At 37.0% G+C, this 26,436-nt stretch overlaps 1 protein-coding gene across 1 annotated transcript in view; it reads left to right on the top strand.

The window, feature by feature from the left end:
* Positions 1 to 26,436, top strand: part of CDK17 (cyclin-dependent kinase 17) — a 46,424-nt gene that overhangs the window by 7,696 nt on the left and 12,292 nt on the right. Inside the window, exons 3-9 of the mRNA XM_006888496.1 lie at positions 856 to 989; positions 1,149 to 1,274; positions 12,425 to 12,481; positions 13,925 to 14,039; positions 14,552 to 14,646; positions 16,501 to 16,563; positions 22,316 to 22,439. Of these exons, the coding sequence (XP_006888558.1) occupies positions 856 to 989; positions 1,149 to 1,274; positions 12,425 to 12,481; positions 13,925 to 14,039; positions 14,552 to 14,646; positions 16,501 to 16,563; positions 22,316 to 22,439 (714 nt within the window). The remainder of the gene's footprint in view (positions 1 to 855; positions 990 to 1,148; positions 1,275 to 12,424; positions 12,482 to 13,924; positions 14,040 to 14,551; positions 14,647 to 16,500; positions 16,564 to 22,315; positions 22,440 to 26,436) is intronic.

The raw sequence follows: 26,436 nt of genomic DNA, 5'->3' as shown, positions 1-26,436 counted from the left end.
AACTAAACTGTCCCTCAAAGGATGAATGGTTAAGCAAACTCTAGCACTTCCATGTCATAGTATTATGCTCAACAATAAAGATGTGTAGTACTGACGTGTGTAAGCAACTTGGATGTATCTCAAGGGCATTAAAAAAAGCCAAAACCAAAACACAACCCTGAACTATTTTAACTTGGGGTTATACTAAAATGGGCCACATTTCCTGACCCCTGGTCTTTTCCAGACTTGGGAGTCTTTGTGGTGGAATGTGTAACATCTGTCTGCTAATTGGCAAGAAGCTGCACTGCAATCTTGAAGGCACGTGGTTCGAGGCCACCACCTGCTCTCGGGGAGATAGATGGGCAATCTCCTCCCATGTGATGAACTGACTCTGAAAACTCACTGGAGGGTCAGCTGTAGGTCATTTCCAACTTACTGGTACACAACTACAACTATTATTTTAAATATATGAATTATGTTTTGATCTCTTAATTGCATATTTTTGGCACCCAGAACATAAAAGTATTTTTAGGCTATTTTTTTTTTAAATCCTCCACCTTTTCATTTAATATAGGCTATTATTTTTCTGTCAGCTCTCTGTCTCTTATCTATAGGGATAATAAACCTAGTTGTTGCTGTTGTTATGGATAATCGAGTCAGAACCGACCTGTAGCTGGCCCTCCAGTGGGTTTTCAGATACTGTAAATTGCACAGGAGGGGATTGCTCATTCTTCTTCTATGGAGTAGCTGGTAGATTTGAAACATTTACCTTTGGATTGGCACTACCACTCCTGACCACTAAGCCATCAGAGAGCTCTTAGTATAGTAGTATATATTTTATCTTTTAGGTAGATAATGTTTCATTTCTTGTTACAGATATTGTTCATGAAAATTTAAAAATGGGATCAGATGGTGAGAGTGACCAAGCTTCTGGGACATCGTCTGATGAAGTCCAGTCCCCTACAGGTGTTTGTCTTAGAAATCGTATACACCGACGGATCTCAATGGAGGTAACCATATAAGTGTGTGTGTGTGTGTGTGTGTGTGTGTGTGTGTGTGCGCTTGCGCGCGCTTTATTGGATATGTAAAGAAGCAAGCATGTGTGTCAGTAAATATCCATTTAACATTTTTCATAGAGACAAATGACACCTATTTTCTCTTTTTTTTAGGATTTGAATAAGCGATTATCATTGCCTGCTGATATCAGAATACCCGATGGATATCTTGAAAAGTTGCAGATAAACAGTCCACCATTTGATCAGCCAATGAGTCGGCGGTCTCGTAGAGCATCCTTGGTAAGTTTTTGGCTTTACATACTTTCAGATCTCCTTGTTTCATTGGTCTGGGTGGTGCTAGCTTTAAGTCTTTCTCTACTACTGATGACCCATTTGTGCAGAGTGGAGCTACAGAAACTCTTCAAGGCTCTGACTGACCTTTTGGAAGTAGATTGTCAAGCATTTCATTTGGGGTATCTCTGGGTGAATTGGGACCATCAATTATAGTTTCGGCTAATACTCAAACACTGTTAAAAAGTGGTGTGATGGAGGTGTCCTGTCTTTTCTAACTTCATGAGGGGAAGAAACACCATTAGCAGCATCTGCCCAATGTGGAATCCTATTACTAAGTTGCACCTAATCCAATACCTGGTATTTTCAGTTGTTTTCCATACATCTGAAAGTTGGACAGTGATTAAGAACGAACGAAAAAATAATCTGTACTTTTGAATTGTGATGTTGGTGAAGAGTATTGAATGTGCTATGGACCACAAAGGAGCAAACAACTCTGTCTTGGAGGAAGTATAGCCAGGGTGCCTCTTACAGGCAAGGATAATGAAACTGCATCTCACATACTTTAGGCATGTTATCAGGAGGCATCAATTCTTGTAAAAAGACATCATACTAGGAAAGGTAAAGGGGCCAGGTAAAGAGAGGAAGACTCTAGGCGAGATGGATTAACACAGTGATTAAAACTTTGGGCTCAGGCATGATGGAGGTATGATAATGTAACAAGACAGGGCAATGTGTGAGTCTATTGTTCATAGGTCATTATGAGTCATAGTCCAGCCCTCTACTTTACCGACTGTGATACCCTTTTCCAGAAATTGTTTTTTCCTGTTGATATGTTCAAAATGAGTAAGCTGAAATTCCACCATCTCCACTTCTAAGAAACTTTTTGATTGCAGTCCTTTTAAGACTTAATCTTCTGCCAATCCATGTTATGTTAAACTTTATTTGCCAGCATAAGAATTCTAATGCATCAGTTCTCAGCTTTGACATGCATATAAGGGAAGGGCTTGAATCATACCTACCATAGGTCATTAGAGTGCTGTCTTTGCTTTTTAAGTCTCTCTTCATTTGTTTGTTTGTTTGTTTATATAAATAAAAGTATATGAGCTCTGGTGACGTAGTCTATAATGAGTTGTGCTCCTAACCCAAAGGTTATGCCTCTCTAGCAGTTCTAATCCACCAGCAGCTCTGAGGGAGAAAGGAGCAGTCTTCTGTAGTACTGTTTACAGCCTCAGAAACCAATGGAGGGTCAGCTAGAGTTTATTTGACTGTACAACAATGAGATGAGTTTTATGTAATTATTAGGATAGTTCAAATGAAAACCTTTACTTGCATAAGAAATAAGAAACTGGACAAAGAATGTATCTCTGTTTAGAAAGGGAAAGTAATTGAATGGGACTGATTGGTTCTGCTATAAATTCATGATTCTCAACTTCTAAATCAAGATGAGGTAGATAGAGGGTTAGAGAAAGAGAGGAAGAACCCTCAGCCCAATGGATTGATACAATTACTGTAGCAATGCACTTGAGCATAGCAGATTATCATGAGGATGGCAGAGGATAGGGCAAGATTCTGATCTGTTGTTCATAAGGTGGTTGTAAGTTATGTTTGACTTGATGGCATCTAACAGCAGCACCTTCAAAGGAACCATCAATATTGCCTGCTGCCTTAGTCTTACTTTGTCTAGTGCCACTTCTCCTACTCTAAGCAGGTGATCGCTCCTTATATAAGCCATTCCAAAAGCTTTCAATAAAAAAACATCTGTATTTACCTTTCTCTTTCCCCATTCTGTTCTCCTTTTATTATTGAGAAATTATCCTTTCTTCTGTCCAGATTTTCAGGATTCTTACAGTAGGTGTTCTTCCCTAGTGTATATCCCATCTTCTTCTTTATTCTCATTGACTTTCTCTTTAAAGTATTTCTTATTCAGAATAGTTTTAGATAGAAAAATTACTAATACACACAAGGGAGCTCTAGTGATACATAGTCTTTGAGAAGTTAACTAAAAAAATATTCTTCTCTTCTGACAGTTTGTGTCAACCAACCAGTGCAAGAGAGGACTGTGGTTAGTCTCATTTACAATTTCAAGGTGCATTTATAACATTGGAAACCTGATGGAGGGTTGACTATGAATTGGTTTCAACTTGATGGTCATGAGAAAGAAAATCTGTAGAATTCCCATTTTATTTATTTTTTTTTTTTTATTATTGAGTACTCAGTTTCTTTTGTTATTTTATTTCAGTTATTATGGTTAAGGAACCATCACTGATAAATTCTTACTATCTAAAACCTTCACATTGTTCAAATCTTAATATGATTTTTGTTACTCTTCTTTTTCTGTCTCATCCAGAACACCACATTTAGTCATGCTTTATAGGGAGCTCTGTATCTATCCTCTTTGTTTACTTGTTTATCCTCTTTGTTCATAGAGTTTACACAAAACAAGTTGTGACTGACATTGAGAATAATGGGAATCCCAGAGCACTTGACTGTGTTCATTTGGAACTCATACCTGGGTCAGCAGGCTGTTAGGCAAACAGAGCAGGAGAGCACTGCATGGTTTATAATTGGGAAGGGGATGTGTCAGGGATGTATTCTGTCTCCATACATGTTCAGTCATATGCTGAGCAAATTATCTGAGAAGCTGGACACTATGAAGTGTCATCAGGAGTGGAGGGAGACTCATCAATAACCTGTGTAACGCAGACTTGAGGCACTTACTGCAGAAGATCAAAGAATGCAGCCTTCATTATGAATTGCATCTCAATGTCAAGAAAACAAAGATTCTTTCCATTGGACCAGTAGGTGGTATCATGATGGATGGAGGGGAGATTGAAACTGTGAACAACTTTGTCTTTCTTGGATCCGCAGTTAACACCCTTGGTAGGAGCAGTCAGGAAATAAGGAGATGCATTGCAGTGGGAAAATCTGCGAGTAGGGACCTTTCTAAATTACTGAGGACTATTAATGTCAGTTTGATGACTATGATGCGTCTGATTCAGGCCATAGTTTTCCTATTACTAGCACTATGCATCTGAGACCTGGATAGTGACTAAGGGTGATAGAGAATTGATGCCTTTGAGCTGTGGTGTTGGAGAAGAGCACTGAACATCCTGTGGATGGCCAAGAGAACGAACAGATATGTCTTGGAGAGGGTGCAGTTGGAGTGATGTTTGGAGACAAGAATGATGAGACTTCGCCTCACATACTTTGGATATTTGCTAGGAGGTGTTATTCCTTGAAGAGGGACATGATGTTGGGAAGGGTAGAGGGTTGGCGAAGGAGTGGAAGACCCTCAACCAGGTGGATTGGCAAGGTGACTGCTGCAGTGGACTCTTGTGTGTCAGAAAGTGTGATGATGGTACAGGATAGAACAGGGTTCAGATATTTTATTCATAGGGTTGCTATGAGTTGTGCTTGATTTGATGGCGCCTAACAACAACAATAATGGGAGCTCTGGCAGCTTAGTGGTAAGGAATTACACTGACAACTCAAAGGCAGACAGTTCATATCCACCAGCTTTCATGAAAGAGAGATGAGCATTCTCTTCCTGTGTGATTTACAGCCTCTGAAAACAACTAGAGTATCAGCTAAAAATCTGTTCCACTAGACAGCATATAACAATAATATGCTAAAATGTTGATTACTGGGTTGGTGAAGTTCAGTTTCATTTTCATTTGTAGTTGATGAGATAGTTAATATTCTAATTCAGCATGCAAAAAATACATGCAGTTAATTATTAGACTAATGAAAGAAACCTATAGCAGAATTCACCAGATCTTTGCTACTCCTGTAATTATGTTATACCCAGTGGCATATAACAGGACTGATTTGGCCTACCCAAATTTTATGAAAAATAAATGCAATTATCTAGACAACTATGACATGAAGATTGGAGGAAGACTCATCAACATCCTACGTTATGCACATGACACAGCCTTGCTTACAGAAAGTGAAGAAGACATGACGCATTTGCTTCAGACGATCAAAGATTATAGTCTTCAGTATAACTCACACTTCAGTATCAAGAAAAATCCTCACCCTGAACCAGCTGGCAACATTGTGATACAAGAAAACATTGATGTTTTCAACAATTTCATTTTACTTGGACAATTAACACCCATACTGCTGTCATGGATTTCTCCACAGTAATAAATGATGTCATTTTAATGACTAAGGTACACTTAATGCAAGCTATGCATGGTATTTTTAAATTTCTTCCTGTGCATCTGAAAGTTGGGCAGTGAGTGAAAATGACAGAAGAACTGATGCTTTTGAATTGTAAATCGGAGAAGAGTATCCCATGATATGACAAAAGAACAAACAAATTTGTCATGTGGAAGAAATGCAACCAGGGTGTCCCTTAGTTTTACATACTGTAGGGATATTGTCAAGAGTTACCAGTCTTTGGAAGAAGGTATTATACTGGGAAAGGTGGGGGATCAGAAAAAGAGAAAACAGCCCTCTACAAGATAGAATGACACCAGTGACTCTTAACACTGCTTGAACACATTGGAGTTGGTGAGAATAAAGCAGAATAGGGCAAAGTTCAGATCTGTTTTTATAGGGTTGTTGTGAGTTGTAGTTGACTTGATGGTACCTAACAATAACAGAAACATAGAAGAAAATATGTATTTTGAAAATTCATCTTAGAAATTTTTTCCTTTTTTAAAAAATATATACTGGTTTATTTACAGAATTAGAATTTTTTTCCCCCCAGAACAGATTCTTCCAATTTCCCTCACACCCCTATCAAATTGTAACCCTATGATTAATCCTCACCCATGCCCTGCACATCCTCATACTTCTTCTTCCACCCCTCCCCCCTTGGATCTGTATACTCATTTTACAATAATGGTTTTATACAATATATTACCTTGTGGGCCTGAGTTAGTTCATTCAGCATAATGCTCTCCTTTCCCTCCCAAGTTAGGTAATAATTTGCAAAATCATTGTTCCTGTGTGTTGCATAGTATTCCATAGTGTGAATATATAATTTCTCAAGTCATTCATTTGTGCTTGGACATCTGGGCTGTTTCCATGTTCTTGTGATAGTGAATAATACTGCTATGCATCTTAGTTTAAAGAGTCCAGTCCTTTCTAATCACTGAGTTTTTGGAGTCTGTATTCATGGTTCTACCAATACGTTGTTCTAAAACAACCAAGATTCAAACTCACTATTGCATTGGGGAAGTCTGCTTTCAAGTACCTCTCTGGAATTCCAAGATCAGGATTTAAGGTAATCCCAACCATTGTATTTTCAGTGTTAGCAATGTAGAACATATTTATTCTGTTACTATTTTTAGTGAGAAAAAGAGATATCAAATCCTGATGTCTCTGAGAAGAACAAATGCATGAAGTGTAGAAGTGCTTTTCAAACTCCAACCATATTTAGTAATTCATTTTATTATGTACGTGTTGTGTTAGAATGCTGCAAAGAGTAATTTTTGTAAGGAAAAAATATTTACAGCATGTTTTCTGTCCCTTCATAATTGAAAAAGAACACATTTCTAAGAATGCAGTTGAGTTGACTATGACTGACAGCGATGTTATGAACGACAGATTTGAACTTTACCTAGTCCTCCACCATCATCATCATCTCTGATACGCTCGAACTCATTGTTACAGTCTCTGTGTCATTTTATCTTGTTGACAGATCTTCCTCTTTCCCTGACCCTCTGTTTTTTCCTTTGTAATGTCCTTTTCCGAGGAGTGGCATGCCTGAAGTAACTCTGTAGTTCACCTAAGCAGAAAAAATCTTTTTTCCCCCTGAGTCTTCTCATTCTATTTCTGCCTACTCCTATCCCTTTTTAGAATGATATTTATGGAACCTGTATATGCCTGAGTATTATTTGTTTACTCAATTTAAATTCATTATCAGCAGCATACTCAGGTATATGCTTCTTTATAACTGCAGTACAGGTTGTTAGTGGCCAGATCCAAAGAAGAACTCTTCTATAACTCTCAACACTGTTTACAAATTACATTGAATTATAGGAAAACTTAAAAAATTTTTAACTTAAGGATAAAAAAAAATTGTCCCTCATCAACTAACATTATAAAAGCATAACCTGAACAGAAGTTATTGGCGAGCATGTAAAAGTTGGACAGTGAATAAAGATAATGGAAGAAGAATCATCTTTCAGCTGTGGTATTAGAGAAGAGTGCTGAATATCCCATGAACTGCCAAAGGACAAGTGGTTATGTTTTGGGAAAAGTGCAGCACGGGTATTCCTGGAAACAAGGATGGTGAAACTTTACCTCACTCACTTTGGGCATGTTATCAGGAGAGATCTGTCAGTGGAAAAAGACATCAGTCTTGGAAAAATGGAGGGTCAGAGAAAGAGAGGAAGCCCTCAACAAATACGAATTGACACAGTGATTGTACCAGTAGACCCAAGTATATCAGAGATAATGAGAATTTCACAGGATAGAGCAAAGCCAAGATCTGTTTATAGGGTTGCTGTGAGTCGTACTCCACTCATTGAAACTAACAACCAAAAAGGAAACTTAAAAAGTAAAATTGTCCCTTAGAACAGTAAAGTATCAGAAAAAAAATCTTCATTTGTCTGGAGAACAATTAGATTAAATTTTATGTTACATTGAAAGATAAAGCTTACTGTTCCATTTCTTTTGTTAATACTTTTTTATAGAGCTTTGAAACTTTAACAACAACCTGTTGTTGTTGTTGTTATATGCCATGCCTGTAGGTTCTGAACTCATAAAATCCTGAATTTCATCTTCTCTGTATCCTCAATACCTAGCTGTGGTTGCTAAATGTTGAATAAATGAGCTTTGTCCTTTGTCCTCTGAATAATTTCTGTAGGAGAGGGTATCAACAAGCTAGTCACTATATCTATTGTTAATCTCTACATATTCAGCAGTTAAAAATGCAAGCAGAATGTTTTAAAAATTCCATTTAATGATCCAATATGTAATACTTGGATGTAATTATTAAATTCTTAAGTTGGAAATTATGAAAATGGCAGGTAGAGTGAGAACATTTATTATTTAAATTAGTTTCTGACAGACAATTCACTGGTAGAACTGTGCCTGACAACTCACTGGTGGAACAGTGCCTTTTGTCTGAATTCTCTGTCTATATGGATGAGATTCAGTTCTATACTTGATTAACTGATTTGATAAAATTTAAGTTTCTCCTCATAATTATAGTACAGTATTTGTTTTTCTTAAAAAGACTTTCAGCATATTCTAATATCGAGTCTCAACTTCATTCTCTAAAGTTTGTAATGTTAATTTTTTGATGTGTCATTTATATATTCGTATTTGTACTTTATATTATATGATAATCTTTATATCTTCACAGTCTATTTATTGTTTTAACACGAACCCAAGCATTTTATATAATCACCATTGGAATTAAGTATATTTGGTATTTTACTGAAATTCTGGATAGCAAGATAAATAATAGAATTTTCCTGTGCTGAGAAGAAAATGTTTCTAGTTTGCAGTCATATTTTCCCATGTACTTTTCTGTTTTTTTTCTGCTATTTTAATTTTGTTCATACTGTTTTACATTGCTTTTCCATATGCCCTCCCTCCACCAACTTGAAAATTCATGGCAAAATTTATAGTTGTCCCTAATTTATGAATATAAAGATGTGTATTCTGAAAATCAGTATAAGAAAGACATTAAGTTTCTAAGGGAGCTCTGGTGGCCTAGTGCTAAGGAATTGCCTTACCAACCTGAAGGCATTCAGTCCACATCCACTAGCTGCTATGTGGGAGCAAAATGAGTCATCAACTTTCATGTGATTTACTGCCTCTGAAAATCTGGGGGAGGGCCAGCTATGAGTTGGTTCTGACTTCATGGTATATAGCATCATCAATAGTTGCAGTTTCTTTTACCATTACACTTACCTTCTGTAAAGTACTAGTTATTTAAGACAATATATAAAAGGACTATATTAAACATAATAAATTTAAAGATTATTTTGAATTAATATCAGAATGTAGCATTTTCTGTGCTGCAACTTAAAAGTTACTTGTATTTGGGATAGCTAATAATAGCAGCACATTTCTAATAATCTTATAACCTTCAGTCATATAACCCTGATGGGAGAGTGTGTCACAGTTCTACAACTTAATTTTTTCCTCAGTTATTTTTTTAAAAACAACAACTATTTTTTAAATTTTACAACAATTTGCACACAAAATTCATATGCATTGTGATTCACACTATCCTTCATATTGTGTTTCATATAATCATTTCCATGCATTGTTTTATAAAGACATTTACTATTAAACCATGCTCACCATTACTCTGTCTTTCTGTCCCCACTGGATCTCTCTCCCTCTCAACCTCCTCCCAGATTGTGAAACCCTATGATCTCCCCTCCTGCTCACCCTCCCCTCTCTGTTTCTACTTCTGTCTCTTCGCCCCAGCCCCCTTGGATCCCTATACACATTTTCCCGGATATCCTTCTGTTTTTATAATAATGATCCTAAGCAGTGTTGTTTTTTTTTTAATTTAGGTTGTTTATTTTTCATTTCAATGAACATCTACAGAGATTTTGGAATTCCATTCATTCATTGTTGCACCCTTCTCCCTGCATCCCCCCCCCCCAGTTTGCTCCTCTCCTTGAAAAGCAAAAGAAAAACTCCCTCATTGGTACACAATCCCCCCCTCACCTCCCCAAACCCCACCCCCTACCCCCAAATATAATCCACTCTGCAACCCCCATTGCGTACTCCTACGATAAAAATAATGCCCTAAAATATAATACTTTTAGACTATTCTCTCCCCCATAGACTTCAATGCCGTAAACATATTTCATCTGCAGTATTTATCTTTATGAGACTGAGTGAGTTCACTAAGCATAATGCCCCACAGTTTCTCCCAAGTTATGTAGTGATTTCAAAATTTTCTGGACCATAATTTTAAGCCTTTATGGGGAGAAAAAACTGGAGTGTTAAAAGCAGCACTTGTTAGTTATTCAATAATACTACTTGTGGCTATTAATATGCTTGTGTAAAACCTGTAGCTATTGGTCTGTCAGAACAGAGCCAGGGCACATTACCTGCTTAAAAATCAGAAAAGCATGTGCCACGGCTCTGCCTTTTCTCCACACCTATCCAATCTGTATGCTGAGCAAGTTGTTTGAGAAACTTTATGAAGAAGGCAGCATCAGAGGAATGTAGAATCAGAGGAAGACTCATCAACAAACTTTGTTATGCAGATGGACACAGTGACACAGTTTGCTTGCTGAAAGTGAGAACTTGAAGTTCTTTCTTCAGAGGATCAAGGATTGCAGACTTCAATGTAGAGTGTTGAGCCTCTTTGGGATGTTCTCAGCCTCAGGAAAACAAAAATCTTAACCAGTGGCAACATCATGATAGATGGAGAAAATACTGAAATTGTCAACTATTTTAACTTGCTTACATTCAGAGTCAACACCCTTGGTACCAATATTCAGAAGATTTGGTGGCTTATAGCATCAGGAAACTGTATTGTCAGAAACCTCACCAGAGTTCTTAAGAACAGTGATTATCAATTTAAAGATGAAGGTGTGCCTGATTCAAGCCATAGTCTTTTCAGTCACCTGCTGTGCATCTGAGAGCTGGACAGTGGATAAGGATGACAGAAGAACTGATACCTTTAAGTTGTGGTATTGGAGAACAGTGCTGAATATTCTGTGGACTGCCAAAACATCAAACAGATGTGTCTTGGAGAAAGTGCAACTAGATTGCTCCTTGGAGGCAAGGATGACAAAGCTTTGTCTCACATACATAGGGTATGTTTCTAGGAGAGGCTGTGCTTTGGAGAGGTGCATCATGCTTGGAAAGGTAGGTAGATAGCAAAGAAGACTGAGTAAGATTGAGTGGGATAGATTGTTAAGTGGTAGGCTTATATGTATTGGGAATTATAAGGATGGTACAGAACAGGACAAGATGCAGATCTGTTGTTTAGAGTTGTGCTCAACTCAGTGGCACTTAACAACAACAACAACAACAACTTTTGATCAGTTTTTATTAGCTTACCAAGATAAGATAATTTTGCTTGACCTTGAGTTTTCCAGTTGACTTTTTGTATGATTTATGTCGTTGTAAAGAAAGAATAAGAATAGTCCCTTTTGAGAGGCTTCAACCATTTATTTAGCTTTGGAAATTAAGAAAGTTACTTTTTCTATTTGTTTTGTACTTTTTCTATTTGTTTACCCTTTTTTCCTAATTAATCTTTAGTAGTTCTTAACTTTCCATCTGTTTGCATTTTTTGTTATTCCTAAATTGTTCATCTTTTTTTACCTCTGGAATTTTCATTTCCGTAATTAAATAGATGTCTCATTTCTTGGCCCCATACAAAATAGGCATGCAAATTCAAGGTCTAAAAACAATGGATTTGAGAACTCACTTAATTCTGCTGCTTACTACAAAGTTGACATTCTGCAGCCATCAGGTGCTCTGCTTGAGAAAAATATGGTAGTCTGCTTCCTAAAGAGTTACAGGCTAGGCTATTTTGCTCTGTATTGCATGGTCAATATTAGTAAAAATGGGCTCAGTGGCATTGGGTAGGTGGATGGAGAGCTGATGGCAAAAATGAGAAGTGTGTTACATCATCCACGGCTGATATTTCCTAGTGTGTAGCAGAGTATGGTTTTTGGTGGCTTTTTTGTTTTCTTTCTTTCTTTTTTTTCGTTTTTTATTAATTTCAGTGAACATCTACAGAGATTTTGGAATTCCGTTCATTCATTGTTGCACTTTTCTCCCCGCCCCCCCCAACCCCCCACTCCCACCCCCAGTTCACTCCTCTCCTTGAAAAAGCAAAACTCCTTCGGTGGCTTTTTTTTTAATTGATTTTCTTGTGTTTCACACTATTCATTCACACGTTGCTTTTTATTAGTATCTTAAAAGGCTATAATATCTTAAAATGTCACGTCTTTAGGAGATTTTTTTCTTTTAGAAGAATGTTAATTTGATCTGTATAAGACATATGTTCATAATTTTAATTGTGAATGCTTTTTTTAACCTAGAATATATTTTAAAACTTTTGATACATATTTAATAATTTGATGTTCATTCTTTATTTCTATTAAAAAACACACTTTAGAGCAACATAGTTTCCCTGAACTGAGTAAAACAAGTAACTGAAATTTTAAGAATGAACACTATAAATTTGTAATTGTTTGCTTTTCTTATAGTCAGAAATTGGGTTTGGGAAAATGGAAACCTATATCAAACTGGAAAAGCTTGGAGAAGTAAGTAAACCTATTTTTTTTTTAAAGTAGATTTCCCCCCTTATCGTCCCAATCTCAGTAGCAGTTAGCAGTCTGATAACTTTCAGTTAGCAGTCCAGTACTTTACACACTTTTCTACTAGGGCTCCTTAAAGTATAAAAACAAAATTAAAACATTGGCAAATATATATACATAAATAATTTTGTCAGAGGAAATTTCTATTGCTAGATATATGTATGTATTATAAGTGCTGCGAATAGACCCATGCCATGACTGGAGTAGAGAATACGGGGGACCAAGTTAGGAAAACTACTTAGGCAAAGCCAGACACTGAACCTGATCAGGACTGTAGTCTTAATGATATAAAATTTAGTTGGCATATCATAGTCCATAAGAACAAGATTCTGTATTCTACTTGGAATGAATAGCAACTGAGATCTTAAAAGCTTGTTAGTGACTATTTAAGGTGCAGTTGTTCTTTCTACTTGGCCTAAAGCAAAGGACTGTGAAGAAGATTAACGTTATAGAGAAGCAGTCCAAGTCCAAAGTACTAATGGACTACAGGCTGCAAGATCATGAATTATATCAACCTAGGTGGGGCCCAGGTATTGCTGCTGACAGCTCTAAAAGGCATCACATTAGAAAGTTTTGAGTAGAGTGGGAGAAAAATGATGAAAATTCAAAAGGGTTAGTCTTACTGATCTGATAAAGGCTATTGAATCTCCTGTAACTGGCCCTTAGATACCTTTCAAGAATGGAACCAAACCATCTGTGGTTCAGCTGGCAGATAATTAATAAGATAGGCCAAGGTGGCCAGTGGGTAAGGTGTTTCACTGCCAACCCTAAGGGGTGTCATTTGACTCTACCAGCTGTTCCATGGGAGAAAAATGGACACTCTCCTGCAGTTTACAGCATCTGAAAAACCTGCTGGAGATCAGTCATGAGTTGGCTCCACCTTAATGGCATATAACAACAAAGTGAAAAATAAAGTAAGAAATATAAATTTGCTAGGGTAACCAACCATGAGGACAAAAGAGTTGGATTTTACCTGGATGAAGCTCAGAAGTAGAAAAGAATAGAAATGGAGGAATGGAAATGACAATAGAGAGGAAATAGATAAGTGGTGGTTTTTTTTTGTTTTTTTTTTTTAGTATTTTAATCAGTGTGAATAAATTGGTCAATGAAAAACTGATTTGCTCTGTAACCTTTCACTCAAGTCATAAGGATTTTTTTTTAAAAAGGTAGATTAAATACTGTCCTTTTGTTTCTATACATTTGGGTTAACTCTGTTGGAGTTGAAAGTCTTAAACATGTGCACACAGAAGAGAAAAATCATCTTAGCTCTAGAAAAATAAATGGTGATTGTAGAGGTTTCTTTGGGGGTGGAATTTAGTATCTGCTAAGAAATAAGATACTCAGGTAAGGTCTTTTATAGATGGCCATTTGTGATATATATTTTTATAGGGTACATATGCAACTGTATACAAAGGCAGAAGTAAATTAACCGAGAATTTAGTGGCATTGAAAGAGATCCGATTGGAACATGAAGAAGGTGCACCCTGCACAGCTATAAGAGAAGGTAAAACAATTACTTGACAGATTAAACTGTATTGCATAGTTTAAATTACATTTTCTTTATAAATATTTGACAAATATTAATATATTGGTGCATAAAAATCAAATTAATATACATAATTAGTTAATACGTCATGATACCATTTTATAAAGAAAAACTAGATGATTCAGAAAATGGTTTGAAACAACTGGTTAGTAATACGGAGCAGGGGAATATATGGCACTTTATATCTACCGGAATTAAAAAAGCTTTGACCTTTACATGTAAGAAAAAAGCACAAGATGATGTGGAGAGGAGTATGGTAATATTTCTAACTCTTTGAGGTATTAGAATACCAGACCCAGACCACAAAATAACTATTAAATTGATTCTTTTAAATAGCTATTACCAATCCCTTTGGGGAATTAATGATTTAAATTTAACAGACTCTTAAAATCAATTAGGTCATGTATTTAAATATTTTACAAAGACTTAAAATACAGACTAAATTATTTACTTTCTTTTTTGTTCTGCAGTTTCACTATTAAAGGATTTAAAACATGCAAATATAGTTACGTTACATGACATCGTTCACACAGATAAATCTTTGACTCTGGTCTTTGAGTATCTGGTAAGCAATTAATAAACTGTTAATTTCCTTTTAAATGTTGTTGTTTATTGCCGTCAAGTTGAGCACGACTCAAAGAGACCCTGTGAACAAAAGGCCTGTCATTTATCAAAGTTCATAGAATTTCCAGAGGCATGTTGTTTAGGAAGTAGATGCCACTCCTGCTTTGATTTAGTAACTTTCTAGATAGCTGACACAGAGTAATTTCATGGAACAACATATGATCAAGAGCCTATGGTGATGGAGAGAGTTGAAGGTGCACTGAAGGAATTGATGGAAGGCCCCAGGAATTGATGGAATGCCAATTGACATAGTTCAACAAAGAGATGCTTCCCTGGATGCACTCATCAGGTTATGCCAAGGATTCTGGAAGACAACTGCCTGGCCAGCTTACTGGAAGAGATCTGCATTTATTCCCATTCAAAAAAAAGATGACTTAGCATAGTGTGTAAATTATCAAACAATATCACTCATATCACACACAAACAAGATCCTGTTGAAGATTACCCAGAAATGACTAGAACATCAGCAGAGAACTGCAAGATGCACAGTCCAGGTTTAGAACAGGCTGTGGCACTGTGGACATCCTAGCCAGTGTTAAATGGTCTTGGCTGAAAACAGCGACTACCAGAGGAATATCTTATCTGTGTTTGATTGACTGGGTGTGGATCACAACAAATTGTGGCTAACCTTGAGAAGACTTGGGATCCCAGAACACTGTGAAACCTGTATTTGGACCAGGAAGCAGTAGTCAGATCAGAACAGGAAAATACTGCCGTGGTTCAGAATCAGAAAAGGTGTTTGTCAGGGATGTTTCCTCTTGCCAAACTTTTTCAGTCTATATGCAGAGCAGGCCATTTGGGAGGCTGGACTTCTTGAGGAGGAATTGTAGCATTAGGATTAGAGGAAGACTCATCAACAACTTGCATTAAGCAGATGACACCAACCTTCCTTGCTGAAACGGAAGAGAACATAAGGCATTTGCTGCAGAAGGTCAAGGATTGTAGTCTTCAATATAGCCTGAAGCTTAACATCATCAAGAAAGCAAATATTCTCATCACTGGGCCATTTGGCAACTTCTTGATCGACGGGAAAGCGATTAAGATTGTTGATAACTTCAGCTTGCTTGGTTCCACAGTCAATATTCTTGGTACCAGAAGTCAGGAAATAAAAAGACAAATTTCACTGGCAAAGTCTACTGTCAGAGATTTCTCCAAAGTACTGAAGAACTGTGTCAGTCTGGAGACTAAGGTGTACCTGGTACAGGCCATAGTGTTCTTAATTATTTGCAATGCTTTTGAGAGCTGGACAATGACTAAGGATGATTGAAGAAGGATCAGTGCCTTTGAGCTGTGGTGCTGGAGAAGAGTGTTGAACATACCGTCAACTACCAGGAGAACACAGAGGTCTGTCCTGGAAAGGGGGAAACCAAGCTGCTCCCTAGAGGCAAGAAATTTGAAGCTGCTTCTTACATATTTTGGGCACATAGCTTGGAGGGACCAGTCTTTGGAGAGGGACTTCATGCTTGGAAAGGTGGAGGGACAGCACAGGAGAGGAAGATCCAGAAAGAGATGGATTTACTCAGTGACTGGAAAAATGAGATTAGGTTTGTCAGAGATGATGAGATTGGCTCAGTGTAGGGGCAGGGTTCAGAGCTAATAATGTACATTGGGTCTCTATGAGTCATAGGTGACACAATGGCATGAAACAACAACATTAATTATGGGTATTTAATGGCATTTTGTATGTGGCATATCCTTTACTTGGAAAAGCAATTATTTTTTAAAATTAATTGAATCTACATTGCATTCTGAAAATTATGTAGCACATGGAGTGCTATTTTTTTTTCTTTTTTAGGACAAAGACTTAAAACAGTACATGGATGACTGTGGAAATATCATGAGTATGCACAATGTAAAGGTATGTTTTCATGTGTGTTCTAAGTTTTATTTAGCGCTTAGGCAAACACTACATAATGAATGGCCACTCCATATCTATTCTAATTCAGAATTATTTATTTGACATTTAAATAGTTTATTGTCTTCAGAATATAATCGTTCACAACCTTTATTTATTACACTTAAGAGGGCTCTGGTGGATAAGGCTAAACCAAAGGAAAGAGTCGAAACCATCCTTGTTCCTTGTAAGAAATGTGGGCAGCTTCTTTTCAGTGTACAACTCTGAAAACCTGCTCTAGAGTCAGTAGATTCTGAATTGCTGACAGTAAGATTTTTCTTTTGTTTTTATTACAATATAAATCATTGCAAAAATTTTGTAAAAAATAGAACAGCAAAATTTCCACCCCATCCTCACCCTCTGCTACCACCCTTTGCCCCCCTTAATCTCCCATACACATTTTACTGGTTATCCTTCTATTTTTTACAATTATGGTCCTATGCAGAATTTGTCCTATGAGACTGAGTTAACTTCACTCATCATAATGCTCTCCAGTGTCTTCCAAGTTATGTAGTATTTTTCTAAATCTTTCTAAATGTAGTATTTCTAAATTTTTCCAAGTGTGTATTTCCAAAATTGCTATTCCTTAGTGCTACATAGTATTCTATTGTGTGAATATATCACCGTTTCTCAATCTGGTTGTAGTTGGACATTTGGGCCTGTGATGTTCTGTTGATGGTGAATAATGCTGCTATGAACACTGATGTACAAATCTCTGTTTGTGTCTTAATTCTACTTTCCTTGGGTTATATTCCAAGTAGTGGGATAGCTGGGTCATATGGAGTTTCTATGTTCATCATTTTGAGGAAACATCAAACTGCCTTCTAGAGTGGTGGTACCATTTAACAACAATGAATTTTTGAGTCTACAGTGTTTCTTAGGATTGGATCTTTTCCCAGAACTACTACACATTAAAAAGATTTTAAAAATAACCTTTGATATTTCCTTTCACATTATAATGCTGATTCTCTTTGGGTATAGGATACATTTAGAACTGTATTGTGCTTTAAAAACTATGATTTCAAAATTAAAATGTATACAAATAATGTGTGTGTTCTGCAGAAGACATTTTAAAAAACAAAGTGAACTAGGCAAGGGGGAAGGAGGAAACTGCAACAATGAATGAATGAAAATCCAACTTTTCTGTAAACTTTCATGAAAATCACAATTATGTATTTTTTTTAAAAAGACTTTTTTTTTCAAATGACAGACTCCCCTGAAATAGCTAGAGTATTATTTCATTTTGAAAACTTAAATTTCAGATTTTAATGATGTTATTCTAATGAATGAGGACAGCTAGACAGTATAGTATAATCTTGATACCAGATAAAACTCAAAATAAAAAATTGAGTAAAAGCATTTGATATATTTGTGTTCTTAGCATTCTTTTTTACTTAACTCATATGCTCCAGTTTAGCAAAGATTTATTCATCCAGACTCAATCTAATAGTTTGTAGAACCCTATTCTGGAAATAGGCAATTCCCGCTAATTTATTTTTTTAAACACATGAACTTTCCTCTGCACTTAAGGTTTAATTTAACTAAAACCAAACTCTGCCATTAAGTTGCTACTGACTCGTGGCCACCCTCTATTTGTTTCAGAGGTTGTAAATCTTTAAGAAGAGAGACTTCCATTTCTCTTCTCTGATCTTAAGTTAGAAGTCCGACCCATAGTACACTATGCGACCAGGGCTCCTTAATTTTTTTTTTACACACATTTTGTTGCTGTGCCATCAAGTTGGAACCCACTTACAGCTGACCCTCTGGTGGGTTTTCAGAGGCTATAAATCACATGAGATTAGATTCCCCATTTCCCCTCTAAAGAGCACCTGGTAGATTTGAACCACATGTCTTTGGGTTGACAGAAAAGTTCCTTGCCCCTAGGCCACAAGAGCTCCTTCATGCATATGCACATACATATAAATATTGAAGGATACAGAGAGCATCAGAAGAAGACCAAAGGACAAAGTTCAAGCTGCACTGATGGCATTGAAAAAAAAAATAAGGCCTTGGGAATTGATGGAATATTAAGTGAGGAGTTTCAGCAGAAAAATACTGGCAAGGAATTGCCATAAATACAGGCTGAATTCAAAAGAGACTGTTGAACAAGGAATATTGTTAGTGATGTCAGGTGATCTTGACTGAAAGCAGAGAAAATCAGAAAGGTACTGTTTTATTGACTGCAAAGATGTTTGTCTATTCTATGGATCGTAATAAGTTGTGGATAACATTGAGAAGAATGAGAATTCCACAACACTTAATTGTCGTTTAAACAGAATAAGGGAGAATGAGGAGAATTCCACTATAGTTAATTGCCATTTAAACAGAAAAAGGGATACTACATGTCTTAAAATCAGGAAAGTTACTTGTCCGCTTTCTGTCCTTCCTTTATAATCTATATGCTGAGTAAATGAGCAATGAATAAAGATGACCAAAGAAGAAACATACCTTGGACTGCCAAGAGAATAAATAAACAAATCTGCTTTGGAACAAGTGCATCCAGGGTGCTCCTTGGGAATAAAGGTGATAAAATCTTGTTCACATTGTTTGAACATGTTGTCAGGAGGCACCAGTCTTTAGAAAAAGATGCTATTCAAAATAGTCCGAGAAAGACATACAGGCAAGGAGATCAGTTGACACAGTGGGCTTGAGTGTAGTGCAGATTAAAGGATGTTGCAAGATAGGACAAAATTTCAGTCCTTTACTGCAGTTGGTCTTACTATAGTGGATTCGATGGCAACAAACAACAGCATATGTACTAATGTGTATGTGTGTGTGTGTGTATTCACACATACATGCATATATATACATGCACGTGTATGCATATAGACTGTGCATATACCTAAATATATCGTTTTGGTGTATGTATATGTATACACTTAAAGGAACCCTGATGTTAAGTCTTTAAATGGTTTATTACTAACTGAAAGGTCAGTGGTTCAAACCCACCGCCTTGGGGAAAAGTGTCATGTGCTTCTGTAAAGATTATAGTCTTGAAACCTTATGAGCAGTTCTCTCTTCTTACCAACTGCTGTTTCAGATTCATTCAAGCCTGTTATGTTTCTGCGTTGCCCTGACTTATTTTCATTGTGCTCATGCACACTGAGGGTATACTCTTGATTCCTTGTCACTAGAGGCTCTCTGCTTTGATGCCTAATTAAAGATCTTCTGTGTATCACATCTGTCTTTCTACCAAAACCTACAACATAAAGCCTACCATTAGTTTTACAGAAACTGTTTCCCTCAAAGAGTCACTCAGTGCTGATCTCCCTTTCTGACTCATAGCAGATTTGAAGGCTGAGTAGGAGTCACTGAAAGTAAAGTACCCAGGAAGTGGGTGAAAGAAGCTGGTTTAGGTTATTTTTATAACACACAATTTGTCAGAGATAGAGCACCATATTCTTTGACACCTCAGAGTTCACATGAAACCACCAATTCCAATGTCTTATTTTAAAGGACTGCCCAGATGTTTAATTTTTTTAGTGGTAGTTTATTTTCCTAATATTTCATGAGCAAACTGTAAGCCTTCGTGCCCTGCTAGGTGGTTTTTTAGGTTTCTTTTGTTTGTATTGTTTTTAATGCAACATATATCTTTTTTTACAGTATATTCTTTCCATTTAATTTTTTCCCCATTCATTCATTGTTGCACATTTTTCTCCCTGCCCACTCCTCCCCTCAGTTTGTTTTTCTCTTTGAAAAGAAAAAAAATTCTTTCATTGTTATACAATCCCAAGTCCACAGTCCACTTTAATATGCATTTCTTTTTTCTGTAATCTTGTCATGAAAATAATACCTAATCCTGTATTCCTTTTAAACACTTCTCTCCCTCATCTGTTTCAATGCAGTATTCATTATTTATCCCCTCTTTCTTAGGTTCCCCACAACTCTGATGTCAGTCCCGTTTTACAAGAGTGGTATTATGCAGTATTTACCCTTTTGTCACTGAGATATTTCACTCAGCCTACTGTCCTCCAGTGTCACCCATTTTGTATATTTCATGAGTTTCTTGTTTTTCAGTGCAGCATAGTATTCCATTGTGTAACTGTACCACAGCGCCTCTATCCATTCGTTTGTTGATGGGCACTTGGGTTGTTTCCAACTCTTTGCTGTTGTGAACAAAGCAGCAATAAAAATGGGTGTGCATACATCTGCTTGGGTGGCAGTTCTGATTTCTTTAAGGTAATATACCCAGTAGTGGAATTGCTAGGTCAAATGGTATTTCTACTTGTAACTTTCTGAGAAAGCGCTACACCGCCTTCCATAGTGGTTTGCACCATTTTATTCCCACCAGCAGTGATAAGGTTCCAGTTTCTCCACAACCTTGCCAGCATTTGTTGTTTGCTGCTCCGTTGAATTTTGCTATTCTTACTGGGGTAAGATGATATCATCGTTGTTTTGATTTGCATCTCTTAGTGCTAGGGATTTTGAACACTTCTTAATGTGTTTGTTTGACATCTGAATGTCTTTGTTGAAATGTCTGTTCATATCTTGTGCCCATTTTTCAGTTGGGTTGTTTATCTTGCTGTGGTGCTTGAGTATTCTATAAATTGTAGCTACAAGTCCCTTATCAGATATCTCATTGCCATATCTTTTTCCCCAGTCTGTGGCTTCCCTTTTTACCCTGTTGGAGAAGATTTTGGATGTGCAAGGGGATTTTATTCTTAGAAGGTCCTATTCATCTATTTTATCCTTTCCTGGTTGTAGGTTTTTCAGGATGCTTGGAAGACTGTTTTTGTTGTAGATTAGGGCTTCTAGAATTCTTCCAAGATTTTCTCTAATGAAGTTTATAGTCTTTGGTTTTAGTCCTAGGTCTTTGATCCACTTTGAGTTGGTTTTTGTGTATGGAGTGAGGTGTGGTTCTTGCTTGAGTTTTTTACAGACAGGTTTCCAATTTTTCCAACACATTTTTTAAAAAGGCTGTCGTTTCCCCACTTAACTGATTTCATCTCCTTGTCAAAAATCAGTTGACCATTGGTAGATGGACTGATTTCTGGTTTCTCAGTTCTATTCCATTGATCTATGTATCTGTCATTGTACCAGTACCATGCTGTCTTGACCACTATGGCAGTGTAATAGGGTTTGAAATCAGGGGGGGTGAGATGCCTCCAAAGGAGTGCTTTGCTTATTTGGGGCCTCTTTCCATTCCAAATGAAATTGGAGATTGCCATTTCCATCTTGTTGAAGAATGAAATTGGTATTTGTATTGGGATTGCATTGAACATGTAAATTGCCTTTGGTAGTATTTTTATTTTCACAATTTAGAGTCTTCCTATCCATGAGTGAGGTACATTCTTCCATTTCTCCAGGTCTCTTTTTGCTAGTTGTAGTAATTTTTTGTTGTTTTCTTTGCATAGATCTTTTGTATTTCTAGTTAGATTTACTCCCGTGTTTAATCTTGTGATTAGCTATTTTAAAGGATTGTCTATTTCAAACTATTTTCTGTAGCAAATGAGCCTTTACTACTAAGACATAGTTTCATTTAATTTTATTTTTATAAATAGATACTGTAAGACATAAAATGAGGGGCAAATGTTTCACATATAATAAAAAATTATAATTAGGAAAAAGTTACGTAGAAGATTTTGTTTGTAAGGGTGTGGTTATTGTTCTTGTTTTACTGTTGTAGGCCTGTTGGGTTTTCCGCTTATCATAACTGAGCTTATGCCAAAGTATGTCTCATTATTTGTAAGACTGATGTCTATTTTCTTTGTTACAGCTGTTTTTATATCAAATATTACGTGGTTTGGCATATTGCCACAGAAGAAAGGTGTTACACCGAGACTTGAAACCACAGAACCTCCTCATTAATGAAAAAGGAGAATTGAAGCTAGCAGATTTTGGTATGGATTGTGTGAAATTGTTGAATGTACTTTGAGAGTGATTAAGTTTTTTTAAAAAGTTACTGTCACAGTGTGTCGCCATTTTTATGTGGATTTTCAGAGTTCTCTGTAACCCATAGAACAAAGTATTTGACAGAACCTTGGTGGGTGAGTTAATAACTTGGATCATAAGCTTTTTATTAATGATAAAGGCTGAAAGCTGCTCATTCTCAGGGTGTGGTCCATAGACCCTATCAGTCCTACTGAACAGTCCTAAGATCCTTGGAACTTCATGAAATTTACTTCTTCTTTGGTGAAATTTGGTGATTTGGTACTGCTCATGCAGATATTTTAATTAATAATAGAAAATTGTCTTTTATCATAATGTCATATTCTATTTAACTTACTTGGTTTGAAAGAGATTATTGCTTATTTTATGTTTTACTCATACCGATACACTAATTATGAGCAGGGACTTGTCTGAAAGAGCACCTTATTTCAGAATCTCCTCAGGAAAAGAAGAGTAAGTACTGAGGATTGTGTAGAATACTGTAAGACAAGCAGGTTGTGATCCCATCTTTTAAGCTTCCATAGATCAGAGCCAAATGAAGCATGTTGTTATTGCAGACTCCTAGCAAGCCTGTTGGACAAAGTAGTTCTGCCTCACAGGGTTCCTAGGTTGTAATATATGTGAATGCAGACTACCACGTTTTTCTTGCACAGAGCAGCAATTGGTTTGAACCACCAACCTGTTGGTTAGCAGCTGCCACATAACCCACTGTTCCATCGTGTCTCCAAGATTCTCTCTTACTATGATTAATCATAAAGTTGTCCCTGTTTTGATACTTAACCAGATTTAATAGAAAAAGAATTATCAGATTTACTTTATCAAGTGGGATGATAAATTAAAACTTCTAATTAAATGACATATTAGCAGCATTGTCCTCATTACATCCTATAAGCATTAGTTGTTGAAAATTATGTCAAGTTGATTCTGATGCATGACAATTCACGTGTGTGGAGTAGAACTTTGCAATAGAATTTTTAAGGCTGTGACCTTTCAGAAGGGTCTCATTAGGCCTATTGAGTCACCTCTGGGTAGGTTTAAACAATCAGTGTTTTGATTAGTAGTCAAGTTTTTAACCATTTGTACCACCCAAGAATTTCTAAGGCATAATGCTAAACTAAACTAGTATGAATGCTGCCTAATTGTTTAAATTTCTTAGGGTGACTACATTTTAGTTATGTGCCCTAGTGTCAGAACTGACTACTACATGACCCTAGGGCAGATTTTCAGGGGGTGTAAATAATATGCAGAGTAGCTGGGGGATATGAACCATGAGCCTTCAGATTGACAGTGCACCTCTTCACCTGCTGTTCTAGGCCACCAGAGCTCTGTGTGACTACGGCTACTTTAATAAAATACTGAATTTCTTACTTTATATTAAATACCTGTTGTTTATTAAATATATGTTGTTGCTGTTAATGTACCATCAAGTTGGAACCAACTAATAGCTGTCCCTCCAGCCCACTAGGTTTTCAGAAGCAGAAAATTACATGGATTGCCCTTCTTTGCCTACAGAGCAGCTGATGGATTTAGAATGCTTGCCAATGCAGCTCCTTACCACTAGACCACCAGAGTTCCTAATTATACATAACAGAAATCCTAACCCTAAATATGATTTCTCTTTTACTATTTAATAGAAGATATATGTTAAAATAAATTTGCATTTCTTAACTTCTGGGCAATGACTAGGGATGATAGGGAATTGATACCTTTGAACTGTGGTGCTGGAGACAAATGCTGAATATTCATACCATGGACTGCCAGGAGAGCAAATAGGTTCATCCTAGAGGGGGTGAAACCAGGCTGTTCCTTGGAAGCAAGGATTCTGAGGCTTCATCTGACATAATTGGGCATGTTACAAGGGGGGAACAGTTGTTGGAGAGGAACATAATGCTTGGAAGGGTGGAAGGACACAGAAAGAGAGGAAGAACATTGATGAGATGATTTGATTCAGTGACTGGAGTAATGAGGGTAGGGTGTCAGAGAAAGTAAAGTGGACTCAAGATAGAGCAGGTTTCAGCGCTGTTATACATAGGGTCACTATCAGTCACAAGCGACTTGAAGGTACATGACAACAACAACTTCAGGTGTCTTTTAGAAGTGCTTCTCAGATGATCAGAAATTTTGAGCCTTGAAGGTAGTAAAAACAACTCCCATAACTGAGATACAGTTTGAACTCTGTTTGGTCTTTTTTCCCTAAATACACTGTGAACTCTATACAGAATTGACAAAAGAATGAGTTGACACATCTTACACCATTTATGGCAACTAAAAATTGTTATTTATTGCCATTTGATAATAATAACTTATTGTTGTATACCATACAGTTGGAACCAATTCATAACTAACTCTTCGGCAGGATTTCAGAGGCAGTAAATCACAAAAGAGGAGACTGCCTGTCTTTCTCTGGAGCCAACTGGTGGATTTAAACCATGCACCTTGGGTTGCCAGTGCAACTCCTTATCACGAGACAACCAGAGTCCCCATATCAGTTATTCAGTATTGTTATTTGCTCAGTGAAAGAATTACTCACGTAAAACCTAAAAACAACTAAAAGAGTAAAAAGCAGAATTGAAACCTATTCCAAGGATAATTGTTAGTTGCCACTGAGTCAGTTTCAACTCATCATATTTTTTTCTAACTTGTCAGCAAAATTTAAAAAAATAGGGACCAATATAAGTGAAAATTGGTGTGAATGAAAGTTGAGATTAGATTAAAAGTTGATAAGTTTGCTTGGCTCCATAGTCAACAGTCTTGGCACAAGCAGCCAGGAAATTAAAAGGCTCATTGCCATGGTAAAGTCTGCTGTTAGGGACCTCTCCGAAGTCCTGAAGAGCAATGGTGTCTCTCTGGAGACTAAGGTGGGTCTGATACAGGCCATGGTCTTCGCAATCACTTGTTATGCATCAGAGAGTTGGACAATGACCAGGGAGGATAGAAGGAGAATTGATGCCTTTGAGCTGTGGTGCTGGAGAAGAGTATTGAGAATACCATGGACTGCTAGGAAAACAAACAGATTTGTCCTGGAAAGGGTTAAACCAGGTGGCTCCTTGGAGGCAAAGATTCTGAGGCTCCGTCTAACATACTTTGGACGTGTTGTGAGGCGGAACCGGTCCCTGGAGAGGGACATCATGCTTGGGAGGGTGGAGGGACAGCGCAGGAGAGGAAGGCCCTCTATGAGGTGGATTGATTCAGTGACTGGGATAATTGGGATGGGAGTGTCAGAGACAGTGCGATTGGCACAGGACAGAGCGGAGTTTAGGGCTGTTGTACATAGGGTCGCTATGAGTCGCAAGCGACTCGACGGCACATGACAACAACAACAAATGTTTATAATACTTAAGAATTCAAATTGTGCATGTCAGTGTCATTGACCTATTTTGGGCTTATTTAATTTGTATAAAAATCATTTTAGCATCATGATTAATGGAGAAAAGAAAAATGTTTTGTGTTTGGATAAAATCAGACACTGTACCGTGTACATTCAAATACTTAAAAATAAGCATCTTTTCTTATAGAATTAAATATGAATTTGCTGATCCAAGATCATGTTTTTTTTGTTGATATATGCTGTCAAGTCGCCTATGACTCATAGCGACCCTATGTACAGTAGCTCTGAACCCTGCTCTATCCTGAGCCAATCTTAATTGTCTTTGACACATCTACCCCCATTAGCCCAGTCACTGAGTCGATCCATATCATCCAGGGTCTTTCCCTCCTGCGTTGTCCCACCATACTCCCAAACATAATGTCCCTTTCCAAGGACTGGTCCCTCTTTGCAACATGCCCCGAGTATGTCAGAAGAAACTTCAGAATTCTTGCCTCCAAGGATCAGCCTGGTTTCACCATCTCCAGGATGACCCTGTTCATTTTCTTATCAGTCCATGGTATATTCAATACTCTTCTCCAGCATCACAGCTCAAAGGCATCAATTTTCTCCTTCTATCATCC

The sequence above is a fragment of the Elephantulus edwardii genome, unplaced genomic scaffold, assembly GCF_000299155.1.
Source record: "Elephantulus edwardii isolate Elephantulus edwardi_28Jun2011 unplaced genomic scaffold, EleEdw1.0 scaffold00068, whole genome shotgun sequence".
Classification (NCBI taxonomy): domain Eukaryota; kingdom Metazoa; phylum Chordata; class Mammalia; order Macroscelidea; family Macroscelididae; genus Elephantulus; species Elephantulus edwardii.
Note: the sequence above shows the minus strand (reverse complement) of the source record. Positions and strands in the feature narration are given on the sequence as shown.